This window comes from Gracilinanus agilis, chromosome 4 (assembly GCF_016433145.1).
Source record: "Gracilinanus agilis isolate LMUSP501 chromosome 4, AgileGrace, whole genome shotgun sequence".
Lineage (NCBI taxonomy): Eukaryota > Metazoa > Chordata > Mammalia > Didelphimorphia > Didelphidae > Gracilinanus > Gracilinanus agilis.
Window position 1 is genome coordinate 115,018,676 of NC_058133.1, and position 18,890 is coordinate 115,037,565.

Consider the following 18,890-nt stretch of genomic DNA (forward strand, 5'->3'; position numbering starts at 1 on the left):
CATTGATCTGGGGCTCAACAATGGAGGGACAGCAGTGAGATTTCTAGTCTAGAACTTTGGTTCAGACCAGGCTTACATGCCTTAAGAATGGACATTGGCAGATTCTAGTAACAATTTATTATAAGATGGTTGTTAAGTTGCTGACTCTTCTCAGAGTAGAAAGCTGCAGAGTCCAGAGAATAAGAAGGGGAAATTTCAAGCAAATCTTTTTGAAAAATGAAGTTTGATTTCCATAGCTAAGTGCAGTTAGGCAAAATAGATAAAACACTGGGGCCCAGAGTCAGGAAGACCTGAGTTCCAATCAGATGCTTACTAATTATGTGATCCTGGGTGAGTCACTTCACCGCTGTCTGCCTCAGTTTCCTTATGTGCAAGATGTAAAATAGCACCTATTTCCCAGCGTTTGTGAGGATTAAATGAAATAATATTTGTAAATTGCTTAGCACGATGCCTGGCACTTAATGGGTACTTAATAAAGTTTGTTCTCTTCCCTTCTCCTCCTTCTTGGCAAAGGTAGGAGACCAAGGGTAGAATACAGCATACATTGAAATACTTTTTCATGTTAGTTCATTTTGGAGAACTTTTCCCCCTCTTTTTTATTCTTTGTTATAAGAAATGGTTCTCTGGGAGAGGAGAAAGGAGAGATATGTTGGAAAATTTAGGAGTTATAAAACTAAAGATGCAAATAAAAATTTATTTTTAAAAAATGAAGTCTGAGAGCAGCTAAGTGGCTCAGTGGATAGAGAGCCAGGACTGGAGATGGGAGGTCCTGAGTTCAAATCTGACCTCAGATATTTCCTAACTGTGTGATCTCAAAAAAGTCACTTAACTCTAATTGCCTACCTCTTACTCACTCTTCTGCCTTGGAACCTATACTCAGTATGGATTCTAAGTCAGAAAGTAAGAGTTTGAAAAAAACAAAAATGAAGCCTTGCCTCAACTAAACACCCATATCCTGAAAATCTGAAAGCTCATTACAGTTCTTACATAATACATGTTCATAGCATTCCTGACTAGGAAGGATAAAAAGGGAAGATAACATTTCCCAATTTTAAAGAGTAGACCGAAAGCAAGAAAAAAATAGAAACTTGCTTAAGAGATAGAACTTGACAACGGACTAAGGAGGTCAGACTCCAAAATAGCATTCTACTCTCCCCTTGTTTGTCCCTCTTCCTTATAGGAGAAAGAGGATTTTTTTAGTTTGATTTGGTTTGGTTTGGTTTTTCTGTTCCACTCATCCAAAATCCTTGTCCTTCCTGCCTCTTGGCTGGCTCTAGGATAAAGCTGCTGTCCTAGGAACCAAAGGCCAATCAGAACAAGTCACTAAGACATCATGATCCACCCAGATTCCACGCAGACAGCTGGCCCAGCCCAGGGTGCTGAGACCTATGAGGCCAAGTGTGAGCGTCGACAAGAGTTCCGAGAGAGCCGCCGCCACCGTCCCAACATGACCACGTGCCGCCAAGTAGGGAGGACCAGAAGGAGACCTCCCAGTCATCAGACCCAGAGCCCCCGTCAACAGCAATTTCTGAAGAGAAGGAACTTGGAGATAGAAGAAAGGAAGGTGAAAAACTCATCATCTGAGACCACAGAGCTTTTAAGAAAGGAAGGCCAGGAAAGTGACCTAAAGGTATCCAAACTCCACAGCAGCATGAAGTCATCATTTGGACAACAGGTAACCACAACATGGGGATGTTCTCTACATTATTCACACTAGTCTGGGACTGGGAGAGGAAGAATAAGGAATAAACTCACTTTAAAATTACTTTAAATAAATCCCCTTTCCTTCAACTATATAATAAAACTGCAATTAAACATGACTAACTTAATCAGAGTTCTCAACCAATTTCTTGCGCCTGGGGGCTCACCATATTGGTACTAGACTCAGTGTAGACACCCATTTGGCTCAGAATTCCTGAGCTTAAGTAATCAAAATGCCTCAGCCTCCCAAGTAGCAAAGATTACAGTTGTGTACCAGCATGCCTGACCAACCCTTTTAATTTCTAAACTTTTTAAAGATCTTCCTAAAATATCTCAAATACAATATCCTTCCTTGGTAAGGATAATATAGAGTGGAAGATTATATAGATAATGTAGAAGGAAGGGTTTTTATTGTCTTTTAGTTGATTGCATATCTTGGAGCTATTGATGATAGCCTTGGAACTATCATTCTGAACATAAGATGTTTTCCATCCACTCTCCAATTCATTTCAATACATGTGTTATGTATAGTACATCGTACTAGGTACAAAGGGTGCAAAGATGAAAAATGACATTGGGGAGGCAGCTGGGTGGCTCAGTGGATTGAGAGCCAGGCCTAGAGATGGGAGGTCCTAGGTTCAAATCTGGCCTCGGACACTTCCTAGCTGTGTGACCCTGGGCAAGTCACTTGACCCCCATTGCCTAGCCCTTACCATTACATTGTGTCTGCCATTTAGGGAACTGACAATCTAATAGAGTGATGAGAACATAGTAATTAAAATAAAAGTGAGAAAACAAATAGTCAAGAAAAAAATGAGCATTCCATGGAAGAGGCCATCGCTTCCAGCTAGAATTAGGAAAGGCAGTAAAGGGAGGTGATACTTGAGCTGGACCTGGGGAAAGAGACAAAACTATATAACAGAATAAATAATAGATCTAGAGCCAGAAGAGACCTTGGAAGTCAACTAGTCAAACCCATTTATTTTATAGATGAGAAAACCAGCTCAGGAGCATTAAGTGACTTACCCAAAGTCACACAGGTTTAAGTGTCAGAACTGGAATGTCAACAGGTCTTTTGACTCCAAAGTCAATTCTCTTTCCATTGTACCACACTGATGTTTAGACTCAATAAAGCCTTTCACTTCTTTGTAGTGGGTTGGAACTTATCCTAGTGCTTTGGGAATTGGTCTTTATCATCTCCTGGTTTCTTTGCAGGAATTTGGGGCCAGAACCATGTTTTTTTCAATCCAACACCATCTTCTCCCAGGAGACCACAGGGATCCATCTGATCATCCTTCCACTTGGGAACACTTGCCAGTGGAGGCTATAGTCAAGCCACTCACACTCCATCAAGGTAAAAGGACGATCCTTTCCCCCATTGGCATAGGGCCGTGAAGATAGACATCCAGGAGTGAGTCCAGCATACTGTCAATAGCCCATCCTACCCTAGCCACTGTCTTTGTCCAGGACCATTCTCTCCTATTCCTCTGACAGTTTCAGAGTTAGAGCTTTACTCCAAACATGCTCCTCCCCTACTTCCCTCTCTTCTTCAGGTACACAGACAAAATCATCAGGAGAACAACTGACAATTAAAAATGATGCCAGCCAGCAAACCCAGTAAGTATTACCATGATTGTTTCCTGGTCCCAAATCCCCACCATCCCCCTAGTCAGACTCCTATACCATGTGGGCTTGCAAAGGATGGGAAGAAGTAGGGACAATTTATATAGGTGTGAGTGTGTGTGTGTGTGTGTGTGTGTATACACACGCACACAAACATATATTCCTTTCTTTTAATATTAGAAGGAAAGGAAGGAACCATAATCTAGGGGAAAGAACAGAATGAAAGTTCCAGCTATCCAAATCCAATGGCCATCTCCTTTTATTTTTTCTTTTCTCAGTTGTGGAATTGCAGTCCTGGATAAGGTAAGAGTAACTCAAACTGGAATAGAAGGGCATACTCCTTGCATAGTGGAGTTACTTATAAGGCAAGCAGGAGGACAAAAAACAGAGCTTTGGTCTTAAAATACAATTCTGGTAAAATCCAGGATAGGTGTCAAAAACTCATAGGATTTTTTTTTAATTTTTTATTTTTAGAAAAATTTTCCATGGTTACATACAGAGCCAAAGTAAAAATAGATAAGGTTAAAAGAGATAGGGAAGGTAACTACATCATAGGATTTTAAGAGTTAGAAAGGACCTAAAAGATCATATGGTCCATTTTACAGATGACGAATTAATGCAGGGTAAGTGACTTTCCCAGAATCATGCAGGTAGAAAATAAAAAAAACAGGATTCAAACGAATGAATAAGCATTTATTAAATTTTGATTAATTAATTTAGTTTATTAAGGGCTTATGTCAAATCCAAGGCCCTTTCAATCACACCACTTGCCTAAAGTCACAAAATCTATTCATATACTTAATTAACAAGCATCTTTTAAGCATCTATTATGTTCTAGACACACATGCATACACACACATTTCAACCTGATCAAGGACATTAAGTTCTTTTCAATATCTTTCTCTTTCTCCTTAGGAAATTATCCAACTTTCTGACTACCTCAAAGTAAGTAATAAGCGAGCACCTAATCCACCCCTGCCAGTTAGCCCTATTTGTCTCTCCCAGTTTAATTTATCCTTCCTTCATTTCACTTTCAGGAAGCCCTGCACAGAGAGTTGGTCCTGAAGCACAAGATGGTGGTTCTCCAAGAGCTCCTGTCTACACTCCTTCAAACTTCTGACAGGTCTTGGAAGGTAAGAACAATCCCTTTCCATGCATGTGACCCATTTGATTCAACAAGCATTTACTAGACAAACATTATATACAAATCACTGTGATAGGTGCAAAGATAAAAAAGGAAACAGTTCCTGCCCACAAGGAGATGACATTCTATTGAGCCAAACGACATGTAAACAGATTAGTAAAAATAACTTGAAGAGGGAGACAGCACAGATAACTAAAGAACTAGGAAAGTCTTGGTGGAAGAGGTGACAGATACCTGATTTGAATCGAGAAAGAAGTAAAGATCCTAAGAATTTTGTCACAAGAATTGAAGTGAAATCTCTGAAAAGATAAGCTGGAAACAAATCATAAAGGGCTTTGTGTGCCAATCTAAAATGTTTAAGACCACTTTTGAAAAGGGCATATGGAAGGGAAAGGGAAAGCTAAGACCCAGAGATGCTAAACAATTTCTCAGGTTGTAAAGCAAGTCCTATAGAACCCTTCTCTTGAGTCCCTCCTCAAGGAAATGTTGCCATGGAAAGAGAAGTCTAGGGATCTATCAGGAACAAGAATCTCCCCTTTTTTCTTTCAGCAAAACAAAATGAACAAAGTCTTCTAAACACTAAGTGTAATCAAATTTCAATTATCCCCATAAAGAACATTGAGCCTGATTCACAACTCATCCAAAGCCAGAATTAACCACAGACTAGGTCCTTCCCTCACCCTCCTACTCTATGCATTCACAGGAGCATAGACTGTTGGAAACAGAAGGGACAACTCACAGATCTCTTTTTTTTTTAAACCCTTAACTTCTGTGTATTGGCTCCTAGGCAGAAGAGTAGTAAGGATAGGCAATGGGGGTCAAGTGACTTGCCCAGGGTCACACAGCTGGGAAATGTCTGAGGCCAGACTTAAACCTAGGACCTCCCGTCTCTAGGCCTCACTCTCAATCCACTGAGCCACCCAGCTTCCCCTTCACAGATCTCTTTTAACGGGTTCATTCTACAGTGTTCAGAGGGGTCCTCTCCCCAAGGAGGCCACACAAGGAGTTAGTGACAGTCAAGATTAAGTCCATCCTCTTACTCCTCATCAGGTGCTCTTTTCACTACACTAAAGTGCCCTCCATGGTTACCTTTTCCTGCCACTCAACTAGTAATTATTCAGCCAGTGCAAACTCGTTTCCTTAGATTATACAAAACAATAAAATGTTAGCACTTTTGGTAAATTTAAGGATCAAATCCAACCTATTTATTTTACAAATAAGGAAGCCAAAGTCCCAAAAAGTGAATGACTTATCCAAGGTTACAAAAGAGTAGAACCAAATGACTAAGGATCCAGATTTCCTGGCATGATTAAAGTTGATCAGTGACACTAAGAAAAACATTTTAAATGGAATTTTGGTTCCCTGTACTCCTGCTCACTTTATTTAAACAAATGGATAGAGTCATAGATGCAGGATCAGAAGGGACCACAGAGGCACCTGGTTCAATTATCTGACTTTACAGAAAAGGAATCTGAGGTCCATTGAGATTAAAAGACTCAACCAAAGTAACACAACTAAGTGTCAGAAGCAAGTTATGACCTTAAGTCCTCTGACTCCTGTGCTCTTTCCACAGTACCGTTCCACCTCAAAAGAGCTGACTATCTGCACACTAGCAAGAGTTCTGAATAGCTAAACAATTGTAAAGGAGTATAATTGCATGAAGTCTAGCATTCCCATGAGAAGGCCACAGGCTTTCTGCTTAGCCCCATCTGTTCGATTGTGTCCGATTCCCTCACTCTGGGTCACCTTAGCCATAAGCTCTATTGCACAGTTCGATTTATTTAGTTAGGTGGAAGTGAAAGAATTTTTTTTTGGCAAATTGAGGACCTAGAGCTAGGGTGGACAATCCCAAATACTCCCTGAGGCTCTTTACTAAATGGAATAACATATATAAAGCAAAACTACATCTGAAATCATTATATAAATGCGAATTATTAAAATCATTGCCATACTCTAAATCCTAAATTCTGGGATTAAGTTGAGATTTGCAAATTTAATTCAAAGTATTAAAGCAATGTTCATGTGGCAATATGGATGGAGTTGAGTAGGTAGAAGACTGAATAATGGAGGAGCTTAGGGGCTCGGTGGATAGAGCACTAGGTCTGGAGATAGGCGGTCCTAGGTTCAAATCTATCCTCAAACACTTCCTAGCTGTATGATCCTGGGCAAGTCACTTAACTCCAATTTCCTAGCCCTTACCACTTTTCTGCATTGAGAAAGAAAGAAAAAAGGGAAAGAAAAAAAAAGGAAAGAAAGGAAGGAAGCTTTGTAACTCTGAGGAAAAGTTAACCTCAGTTTCCCCAACTGTAAAATTAGGATAATAACAGCACCTATCTCCCAGAATTGTTGGAAGGATCAAATGAGTTAATAATTACAAAACACTTAACAAGGTTCCTGGCACATAATAGGCACTCTTCAAATGTTATCTATTGTTTATTATCCAGTAAGAAAGAGAAGAAGAAAAGACTTTCAACTCCAGACTCAAGAATGGAGAGCAGAGGTTCCTCTGACTTTGAGGCCCCATAACACCCTCCCCCAACTTCCTGTTTTTAAGTAGAGTATTCTCAACCTTTTCCACTGGGCTCTCTCCCACTCATCAACTGACTTTTACCCCAGAGGTCTCAGCTTAACTGAAAATGAGTAACCCATGAAGAGATCTCCATGGCCTCCTAGTTTGAAGAGTCTGGTCCATCCTCAAACTCCAAACAGTTTATTTTATCATTTTTTTCCTGGGTGAGATGAGCCTCTCTGACCCTCCCTAAATAATATATTTCCCCATATAAAATACCTGCCCCTAAACTAGCTACTAGAAGCAGCCAGACTCTTAATTGGTTTTACCTAATGGGGACCCTGGCAAGCTGGGCCAATCTAGAAATCCTGAGGTGCACCAGAGGTAGAACCCACTTGGGAGAGTGGAACAGAGAGAGCCTTCAGTGCTGGCAAAAAAGTGAGCAGAAAGAGCTGGGCTGCTTCATCTGGTGAGATCTCCAAGTAGTTGAGCAGAGCCCCAGAGCCAGTGGGGGAGGCAGGGGATTGGCTGCCCTGGCACAGACTGCACTGATGTGGGGAAATGAGTTGTGGTTTGACACTTCCGTGAGGTGAGCTGGTGATGTTTCTGGTGAAGAGAATAAGAACAAGAGGAGGGAAACTAGAACAGCTTCAAGAATTAGGTGCTGTGAAACCCAACTCCGCAACAGCATCAGGTGTGTATGGTTGGTCTTTGTCCCTCTGCCTTAGGGTTTGGGGGAAGTGAACCCTGTGGGAATACTGGAGATTGTAAAAATTTTGAAGTTTTGAAGCTCAGCAAGGAATTAATCTCCTGTAAAGTAGCTCTCTCTCTGTGGATCTCTTTCTTTAAAAAAAAATCTGTTTATTCAGAAGGCAATAAGCCTTCTGATCAAAGCTAGAAGTAAATTTTCACAGGCAATAATTTTTAATGCATAATCCTCTCTTTTTTAAGTTCTGTTTACATGTTAACTTTTATCAGTATGATATTTCTCATGAATGAAGTTTAAACATTCCGGTTTCTGGGATGATATTTGATGTGATCATTAACAAAAGTTGCAGTGAAATAGTAGACAATCTTGCAATCTGAATACAAATGGAATTTTCTGTTCTGCCAAGGCAGCTATAAAGTTGTCAAAAAGTAATTGTCTTGCTATGAGGAACTGTTGGTCATCTTTGTCTTGATCAACTATCATGCCAACTGAGACTCAACTAGAGAGAGTTCTTCACTAGGTGAATGCATCATGGACTCCCAATTACTTTGATCCAATCTTTAATATCCATTAATGGCCTTTAAAAAAGTTATTTTTTTCAATTAATAAGCAGTTATTTTCTCTTCCTTCCACCTCTTCCTACTTTGGGGTACATGTGTGTCTGTTGTGTCTCCAAATGTTAATAGTTTAAAAAATTCTCACATTAGCTATGTCCAAAACATGTCTCATTTTGCATCTTAAGTCCATCACATCAAGAGGTAAGTAATATCCTTGATCACTGGTACTCTAGAATTTTAGTTGGTTATTACATTGATGAGATCTTAATTGTTTCAAAGTTATTTGTTTTTAATCATGTGTATAAATTGTTCTGTTTACTTTACTCTGCATCAATTCATACAAGCCTTCCTAGGTATCTCAGAAACCATCTCTTTCATCATTTCTTATAGCACAGTAGTATTTCATTACCTTCATATGCCATAATTTATTCAGTCTTTCCCCAATTGATGGGTAACACCTTAGGTTAGTTCTCTGCCACTGCAAAAACAGATGCTATAAATATTTTTGTACATATGGGTTCTTTCCTTCTTCCTTTGATTTTTTTGGTGTATATGCCTTATAATAGCCTATAGTATCACTGATTCAAAAGGTATGCACAGTGTAGTCACATTTTGAGGATAGGTTCAAATCCACAGCTCCATCAACTGTGCATTAATGTTGTTTTCTCAAAGGTCCTCCAATAGTATATAATTTTTCTTTTGCCAACTTTGTCCATCTAATGACTGTAAGATGGAAACTCGGAGCTCTCTTAGTGTGCATTTCTCTAAAAGTGATTTTTCATGTAGCTATTGATAATATGGGTTTCTTCCTTTAATATCACCTGTGCATACCCTTTTAATCAGTCAAGGTTAAGGCCCTCTATCCCTTCCCCCCCCCCAATTCCAAGCATAGAACACTGGATTTCAGGTTGGAGAGAATGTTAATTCAAATTTTGTATATGTATATATACATATTGTATATATACATATGTATATATACAAAATTTGAATTAACATTCAAATATACATATGTATATATGTATATATGTATGTATGTATGTACATACGTATATTTACATTATATGACCTCTGATAGTTTGCTACTTAGTGTGACTTTTGAACACTTTCATTTTCTTAAGTCTCAGTTTCCTCATCTGTTAAATGAGAGTATTGGACTACTTCTCTAAAATGATGTCTTCTAGTTCTAAATTTCATAATCTTATAAATCTTATAAAAGAGAGCCCAGATTTTTAAATGCAAAATAGAGGTAGAAGAGTTAATGTATTAACTTAAATTCACATTCAGCATAAATAACTAATATTAGATACTTTTTCTTAGAATAGGTAGCTAGGTAGGAAGAAAACACTAGCACAAAGCCACTACTTAAATTGGTGAACAGCAAGGGAGAAAGAGAGAAAAGACTCACCCCTGTTCTTTGAAAGACCAGAGTCTGGTAAACTTTACACTTGGGTCCAGTGGTCAGACAATAGTTGAAAAAAGTCCAAGACTGCACGTACTAAAGCCTGGCTTTGTCATTAACAAGCTTGGGCAAGTCACTTCATTCTCTATATTTTAGTTTCTTCATCTATAAAATGAGGGACTTGGACAACACATTTTTACTTTCTTTTCTGGGACTAATAACTTATGATCCCATGGATGCATTTGGACCCACAAAGGATAGATGAATTGTCAGGATGCTAGGGAAGCTCTAGACTCTACTGTTAGATTAGGTTGCTCTGAAACTACCTTAATCATTCTTCTATCTATCTGTTGCCTTTAGAAGCTTGAATAAGGCATTTAGAAAAAGAAGAAAACAGAAGTGAGGTTTTTGTTTTGTTCTGTTTCAACAAATTTTTTTTTAAGTTTCAAATATTAGACAGGAAGGACAGAGGGTGGAGTTCCTGTTGGTTAGAAGAGGAGCCACTAGCTAAGATCAAAATGGAAGATGAATGATGTTGTTTTCTCTACCCCTGAAGTAGTCCAGAAAGGGGGAAGAGCATCTCATGTGGAAATGAAATACCTCACTGAGGATTTGGTGCTCTGGTATTGAATGGAAGTGGGGAAGATAAAGGGGGAGTTTGTGTGTGGAGGAGGATCCAAGGCAGAAAAGAGATCCCCATTCTTCCCTTTCTAACTAACTCTAGCCTGGGTTTAAACGAGGAAAGCCGATGGGGTTATAGATGACAAATAAACCTAGATATGTGTAGAATCTAACTGAAGGAAGCAAGTTTGATAATGCAATGAATGGACCCACAGACTCTCTAGCAACTGAGGATGGGCTAGGAGAGACTGAAGCAGGAAGCTATGAGTGCTAAATTAGTTATACCACTGACAGTCTTTTTTTCTAGGAGATAAGGTTTTGTTGGGTTTAATTTATTTTTTCCTGGAAGTGAAGAACTAACTTAGTTTTTCATTACCAGTATAGATCAGAATCTGTTCTTCAATTTACACTTATATAGTTTTAGAGAGTTACATAAGGACTCTGAATGGTTGTGACTTGTCCAGGGTCATGACAAAGCCAGGATAGGCCAAGAACCTTCACCTAAATCTTTAAGCTACAAGGGTGACACTCTATCCAGTGAGCCTTATCATTTTTTTAAACCCTTACCTTCTATATCGGAACTGATATAAATTGGTTCCAAGGCAAAAGAGAAGTAAAGACTAAACAATTGGGACTAAGAGATTTGCCCAGGGTCACACAGCTAAGAAGTGTCTAAATGCAGAACCTCCAGTTTCTCAGCCTGGCTCTCTATCCACTGAGCCACCTAGCTGCCCCCAATGTGCCTTATCATCAATTCTCATTCATCTCTCCAATCTCACAGCCCTCTAGAGACAATATCCAATGCCAGAAAAGCTGAAAAATCCTCAGTATGGATGAAACTAACAAATCACAAGTTGTTGGAGAATAGAGAGCACCAAAGACCAAGTTAGCAAGACAAATGAGAGCCCAAAATAGGGATCATGGGGGGCAAAGAGCTGCCTCTAAAGTCAGAGGACTTGGGTTAAAATCTCACCTCTGACACTCTCTGTGTGACCATGTGTACAGGTCACTCTGCTTCACTTTTTCTCAGTCTCCTCATCTGTGAAATGTAGGTGCTGGAACAAAGTATCCTTAAAGGTTTCTTGTAGCTCTAAATTTATAATTTAGCTGTGGGAATTCCAAAAATTGTATTCAACATCATAGGGGAATGTTAGACGAAAAATAGTTCTCATAAGATGAATGAATATACATTCCCCTCATCTCTCTCCACTCCCACCCTGGCCAGTAACTCTTCTCAATGAATTTCCAAAAATGATACCAGATAGGAGCCTCCCTAAGAACAGATAGAAGAGGAGACCTCTAATACAGAGGTGTCAAACTGCCTACATTCTGAAAAACTCCCAAGTGTGGCCAGTACCAGATGAAAATGTAATTGGGAAATGTTTAGCAAAATAAATTTTAATTTTAATAAAGCATAATGTTAGTTTGATATTTTCTAATTCATGGCCTCTAAGATTCCATTTCTATTTGAGTTTCATACAATTGCTCTAATTTGATATAATTTGGGATATGTCCCAAGCCTATATCACCCCCAATAATGAAAAATTAACTTCTAGGCGTCATAAAGGCTTTTTGATTTTCAAGAGTTGCCTAGTGAAGTTCTAATTGTTCTAGAAGGACTAATATCTTGAGCATGGACAGAGGTTAATAGCTAATACCTTAGCTAAAGATTAAAATCCCAGAAGCATAGGATAAAATACAAGCCACAGGAATGAACAACAAGCCAGAAATGGGAAGAGCTGCTCTGAAAGAGGAAGTAGAATAGTGTCTCACCGACTAAAGTCTTAGACTCAATTCATAATTTTGCCTCCTTAGAGGTTGCATACCTGGCAGGGTGGTACAGGAGAAAGAACTTTAGCTTTAGAATTAGAGAACATGGGTTCAGATCTAACCTATGATGACATACTGCCTGTGTGACCTCAAAAATCTCTGGACTGCCCTGGGTCTTAGTTTTTCATCTATGAACTGAGAGTGGATTGGACTTGATGGTCTCTGAGGTCCATCTCTAGATCATTGAGCCTATGATATCTATGCCATTAAGAAAGGCCCTTTGATTAAAGTAGGCAATGAGGAGACTAAACTATCACTCTTTGTAGATGATATGATGGTATACTTCAAGAACCCCAGAAAATCAACTAAAAGGCTAGAGGAAATAATTAACAACTTTTAGTAAAGTTGTTGGGCAGAAAAAAAAACCCACATAAATCATCAGCACTTCTATATATTTCCAACAAAACTCAGCAACAGGAATTAGAAAAAGAAATTCCATTTAAAATCACTCTAGACAATATAACATATTTAGGAATCTATCTGCCAAGACAAACAAAGGACGTATATGAACACTTTTCTACAACTACAACTACAAAACACTTTTCACACAATTAAAACTAGATCTAAATAAGTGGAAAAACATTAATTGCTCCTGGGTAGGCAAGCTAATATAATAAAAATGACAATCTTACCCAAATTAATCTACTTATTCAGTGCCATACCTATCAAACTACCAAAAAACTTTTTTATAGAATTAGAAAAAAAGTATAACAAAGTTCTTCTGGAAGAACAAAAGATCAAGAATATCAAGGGGAATAATGAAAAAAAAGTGAAGGATACAGGCCTAGCAGTACCAGATTTTAAACAGTACTATAAACCAGTGGTGATCAAAACAATATGGTACTGGCTAAGAGACAGAAGGGTGGATCAGTGGAATGGACTAGGGGTAAATGACCTCAGCAAAATAGTGTTTGATAAACCCAAAGATCCCAGCTTTTGGGACAAGAATGCACTATTTGAGAAAAACTACTGGGAAAAGTGAAAAACAGTATGAGGAAAATTAGATTTATGTCAACATCTTAAACCCCATACCAAGATAAATTCAAAATGGGTAAATGACTTAAACTATAAAGAGTAAAATCATAAATAAATTAGGTAAACATAAATTAGTATACCTATCATATCTGTGAGAAAGGAAGGAATTTAAGACCAAGCAAGAGATAGAAAACACTGCAAAATGTAAAATTAATGACTTTGATTACATCAAATTAAAAAAGGTTTTGTACAAACAAAACCAATGAAACCAAAATTATAAGGAAAGCAGCAAACTGGGAAAACATTTTATAACAAAACTCTTTGACAAAGGCTTAATTTCCCAAATATATAAGGAACTAAGTTAAATCTACAAATAATCAAGCCATTCCCCATCAACAAATGATCAAGGGACATGAATAGGCAGTTTTCACATGCAGAAATCAAAACTATCAAAAAGCACATGAAGGTCAATATAAAAAGAGCAAAAGGACTTCCAGTTAAGATGGCGGCAGAATAAGGAGCAGCTGCTCGATCTCTCCTGACCGAAGCATACAGGACCCCTCAAGGGGAAATAAAAACAAGTCCAGAAGAACGAAGGAACCCCACAACAAGGCGCAGCATTGAAGGTACGCAGAATCGGGGCATTTCCACGCTATAAAGGGGTGAAACAGCTCTCACTAAAACGCGAGAGGAAGAAGCCCCTCCCCCACCCCCCACACCAAACACCTCACACAACGCCAACACACAAGTGTGAAAACAGGACTGGGGCAACCAGATAATCACTGGCAGCCCCGGAGCTTGTACCTGTGTGCAGCAAGAAGAGGGACCCCAAGTGGATGGGGGTTGCACACGGACTCCACCTGGGTGAAGGCACTGCCTCAGGCCGGGACAAAGGCCTCTAAAACAAGGCCTTTCCCAAGTGCTAAAGGCATTGCCACAGGTGTGAATAAAGATCTCCAGCCCACAGACTTTCACTACCTTCTTGTGGGTGAAGGCAGGCCCCTAAGAGCATCTGCGCAGGCAAAGTGCCCTAGGCTTGAATAACTATCTCCAGCCCAGGCTTGGACCTCCAGTGAGGACCCCGTGCAGACTGAGCAAGACTGTGGAAGCAGCCCCAAAGACTGCTGAAGGAACCTCGGGCAGAGGGGCAGACCGGGAACTACCAGGAGGCCTGACCCCGAGGACAAGGAGACAAGAGCCCCCGGGAGCTTGCAAGGCGCAGGCAGACCCTGAGTGCAAAGACAAAGCTGAAAAGGGACGGGGCTAACAATGGCCAGCAATAAGGAAGTCCAGAAGAAAAAGACTATCAAGAGAAACTCTGGAACACTCGACAACTTCTACACAGAGAAAATCCAGACAACAGAGGAGGGAAAACAAAAATCCAAACCTCCCCCAAAAAAATGAAAGCTGGTCACAAGCTATGGAAGAGTTTAAAAATGAAATGCTGAGGAAGATGGAAGAAATCTGGCAAGAAAATAACAGTTTAAAAGGCAGAATTTCGCAATTGGAAAGTGAGACAAGTCAACTGAAGACCAAAAATGACCAGATTGAAAAGGAAAACCAAAAAATTATAGCCGAAAACCAAAACATTAAAGCCGAAAACCAGTCCTTAAAGGCTAGAATCGAACATTTAGAAATCAATGATCTCTCAAGACAACAAGAACAAATAAAACAAAGTCAAAAGACTGATAAAAATAGAAGGAAACATGAAATATCTCAATGAGAGAGTGACAGACCAAGAAAACCGGTCTAGAAGAGACAACTTGAGAATCATTGGTCTTCCAGAAAAGGCAGAAATTAATAGAAACTTGGACTCCATACTTAAAGAAATTATTCAGCAAAATTGCCCTGAAGTTCTACAACAAGAGGGCAATATAGACATTGAAAGGATCCATAGAACACCCTCTACACTGGACCCAGAAAAGACAACACCCAGAAATATAATAGCGAAATTGAAGAGCTTTCAAGTTAAAGAAAAAATCTTACAAGAAGCCAGAAAGAGACAATTCAAATATCAAGGAGCACCAATAAGGATCACACAGGATCTGGCAGCCTCAACGCTAAAAGACCACAAGGCTTGGAATACAATATTCAGAAAGGCAAGAGAGCTGAGCCTTCAGCCACGGATCAACTACCCAGGGAAACTAACCATATACTTTCAGGGGAAAGTATGGGCATTCAACAAAATTGAAGAATTCCAAGTTTTTGCACAAAAGAGACCGGGACTAAATGAAAAGTTTGACACTCAACCACAAATATCAAGAGAAAGATGAAAAGGTAAATAAGAAACAGAGGGAAAAGAAAGAAAACTAATAGTCTTTTAAGCTTGACTCTTTAAGGGCATAAATAAGATCTAATTATCTGTATTACTAGGTGGAGAAATGCTATGTATAATTCTCTGTAGTGAACTCTATACACTATTATAATATTCACTATTATAGCAACCAGAAGAATAATTCATAGGGAGAGGACAGGATACTAAATGGTCTAAGAAGACATGGGGGGGGTGGGAAAGAGGGGGGGAATAGAAGGGGACACCAAGAAAAATCCAAGTAAATAAGAAAAATAAGATATTCTATTACACACAAAGAGGGCATGGGAAGGGGAGGGGATAAATAATACCATAAGAAGGAGAGGAAGAGAGCATAATCAAACCTTACTCTCAGTGTAATCAACCCGGAGAAGGAAGAGTAGCTTTATTATCCATCTGGATAAAAAACTCTATCCAACCCTACTGAGAAAGTCAGAAGGGATAAACCAAAGGGAGCAGGGGAGTGGGGAGGCCAAAAACAGGGAGGGGAGAAGAAGGGGGAGGGAATTCATTTGGTCTTTAAAAAACAAAAAGAGGGGAACAACAAGGGAGGGGACCGAAAGGGAAGTCAATCAAGGGAGGGGATAAGGGATACCGGCTCAAAGCAAACCACTAGTGTAAAAGAAAATAGTGGAAGAAGGAATGGGTCTAGGGGAGGATACAAAAATGTCAGTGAATACACAACTAACAATTGTAACTCTGAATGTGAACGGGATGAACTCGCTCATAATAAAATGGAAGCAAATAGCAGAGTGGATCAGAAACCAAAATCCTACCATAGGTTGTCTACAAGAAACACATATGAGGCGGGTAGACACACACAAGTTCAAGGTTAAGGGTATGAGCAAAATCTTTTGGGCATCAAATGAGAAAAAGAAGGCTATCATGATCTCTGACAAAGCCAAAGTAAAAATAGATATGATTAAAAAAGACAGGGAAGGTCATTACATCCTGATTAAAGGCAATATAAACAATGAGGCAATAACACTGCTCAATATATATGCACCAAGTGGTATAGCATCCAAATTCATAAAGGAGAAACTGGCAGAGCTCAAGAAGGAAATAGATAGTAAAAACCATAATAGTGGGAGATCTAAAAATATTCCTCTTTCAGATCTAGATAAATCAAACCAAAAAATAAATAAGAAAGAGGTAAGAGAGGTGAATGAAGTCCTAGAAAAATTAGATCTAATTGATATGTGGAGAAAAATAAATAGGGACAAAAAGGAATACACCTTCTTTTCAGCTGCACATGGTACATTTACAAAGATTGACCATGTAATAGGGCATAGAATCATGGCAAGCAAATGCAAAAGAGCAGATATAATAAATGTAACCTTTTCAGATCATAATGCGATAAAAATAATAATCAGTAAGGGCACCTGGACAGGCAAATCAAAAACCAATTGGAAATTAAACAATATGATTCTCCAAAACCAGTTAGTCAAAGAAGAAATCATAGAAACAATCAACAATTTCATTGAAGAGAATGACAATGAGGAGACATCCTACCAAACTCTGTGGGATGCAGCCAAGGCAGTACTCAGGGGGAAATTTATATCCTTGAGTGCATATATTAACAAATTAAGGAGGGCAAAGATTAATGAATTGGGCATGCAACTCAAAAAATTAGAAAGCGAACAAATAAAAAACCCCCAGATGAAAACTAAATTAGAAATACTAAAAATTAAGGGAGAAATTAATAAAATCGAAAGTAAAAGAACTATTGAATTAACAAATAAGACTAGAAGCTGGTATTTTGAAAAAACAGATAAAACAGACAAAGTACTAGTCAATCTAATAAGAAAAAGGAAAGAAGAAAACCAAATTGACAGTATTAGAGATGAAAAGGGAGACCTCACCTATAATGAAGGGGAAATTAAGGCAATCATTAAGAACTATTTTCCCAATTATATAGCAACAAATATAGCAACAATTATAGCAACAAATATAGCAACAATTATATAGCAGCAAATATAGCAACAATTTAGGAGATATGGATGAATATTTACAAAAATATAAATTGCCTAGATTAACAGCAGAAGAAATAGAATACCTAAATAATCCCATATCAGAAATAGAAATTGAACAAGCCATTAAAGAACTCCCTAAGAAAAAATCACCAGGACCTGATGGATTCACAAGTGAATTCTATCAGACATTCAAAGAGCAACTAATACCAATACTATACAAATTACTTGATATGATAAGCAAAGAAGGAGTCCTACCAAATTCATTTTATGACACAAATATGGTACTGATTCCAAAGCCAGGTAGACCAAAAACAGAGAAAGAAAACTATAGACCAATCTCCCTAATGAACATAGATGCAAAAATCTTAAATAGAATATTAGCAAAGAGACTCCAGCAAGTAATTAAGAAGATCATCCACCATGATCAGGTGGGATTTATACCAGGAATGCAAGGATGGTTCAACATTAGGAAAACCATCCACATAATTGACCATATCAACAGTCTAACAAACAAAAATCACATGATTATCTCAATAGATGCTGAAAAAGCCTTTGACAAAATACAGCATCCATTCCTATTGAAAACATTGAAAAGTATAGGAATAGAAGGACCCTTCCTAAAAATAATAAACAATATATACCTAAAACCATCAACAAGCATTATATGCAATGGGGATAAATTAGAAGCCTTCCCAGTAAGATCAGGAGTGAAACAAGGATGCCCATTATCACCTCTATTATTCAACATAGTACTAGAAACACTAGCAATAGCAATTAGAGAAAAAAAAGAAATTGAAGGTATCAAAATAGGCAATGAGGAGACTAAGCTATCACTCTTTGCAGATGATATGATGGTATACTTAAAAAATCCTAGAGAATCAACTAAGAGGCTGGTAGAAATAATCAACAACTTTAGCAAAGTGGCAGGATACAAAATAAATGCACATAAATCATCAGTATTTCTATACATTTCCAACACATTAGAACAGCAAGAGGTAGAAAGAGAATCACCATTTAAAATCACCCTAGACAATATAAAATACTTGGGAATCAATCTAACAAAACAAACACAACTATTATACGAAAACAACTACAAAACACTTTCCAAACAAATAAAACTGGACCTCAACAATTGAAAAGCCATTAACTGTTCATGGGTAGGACGAGCTAACATAATAAAAATGAACATCCTACCCAAATTAATTTACCTATTTAGCGCCATACCTATCAAATTACCAAAAAACTTCTTTACTGAATTAGGAAAAACTATAACAAATTTCATTTGGAATAACAAAAGATCAAGAATATCAAGGGAAATAATGAAAAAAATGTGAAGGAAGGGGGCCTAGCAGTACCAGATATCAAACTATACTATAAAGCAGCAGTCATAAAATCAATATGGTACTGGCTAAGAGATAGAAGGGAGGATCAGTGGAATAGACTTGGGGTAAATGACATCAGCAAGACAGTGTATGATAAACCCAAAGAGCCCAACTTTTGGGACATGAATCCACTATTTGACAAAAACTGCTGGGAAA

General features: G+C 38.4%; 1 protein-coding gene across 1 annotated transcript in view; it reads left to right on the top strand.

The window, feature by feature from the left end:
- The first annotated feature begins 1,319 nt into the window (after positions 1-1,319).
- TRAF3IP3 (TRAF3 interacting protein 3) overlaps positions 1,320-18,890 on the top strand; it is a 45,280-nt gene continuing 27,709 nt past the window's right edge. The window contains exons 1-6 of the mRNA XM_044671805.1: positions 1,320-1,675; positions 2,917-3,055; positions 3,255-3,318; positions 3,603-3,627; positions 4,240-4,269; positions 4,362-4,457. Coding sequence (XP_044527740.1) covers positions 1,334-1,675; positions 2,917-3,055; positions 3,255-3,318; positions 3,603-3,627; positions 4,240-4,269; positions 4,362-4,457 — 696 coding nt within the window. The 5' untranslated portion in view covers positions 1,320-1,333. The remainder of the gene's footprint in view (positions 1,676-2,916; positions 3,056-3,254; positions 3,319-3,602; positions 3,628-4,239; positions 4,270-4,361; positions 4,458-18,890) is intronic.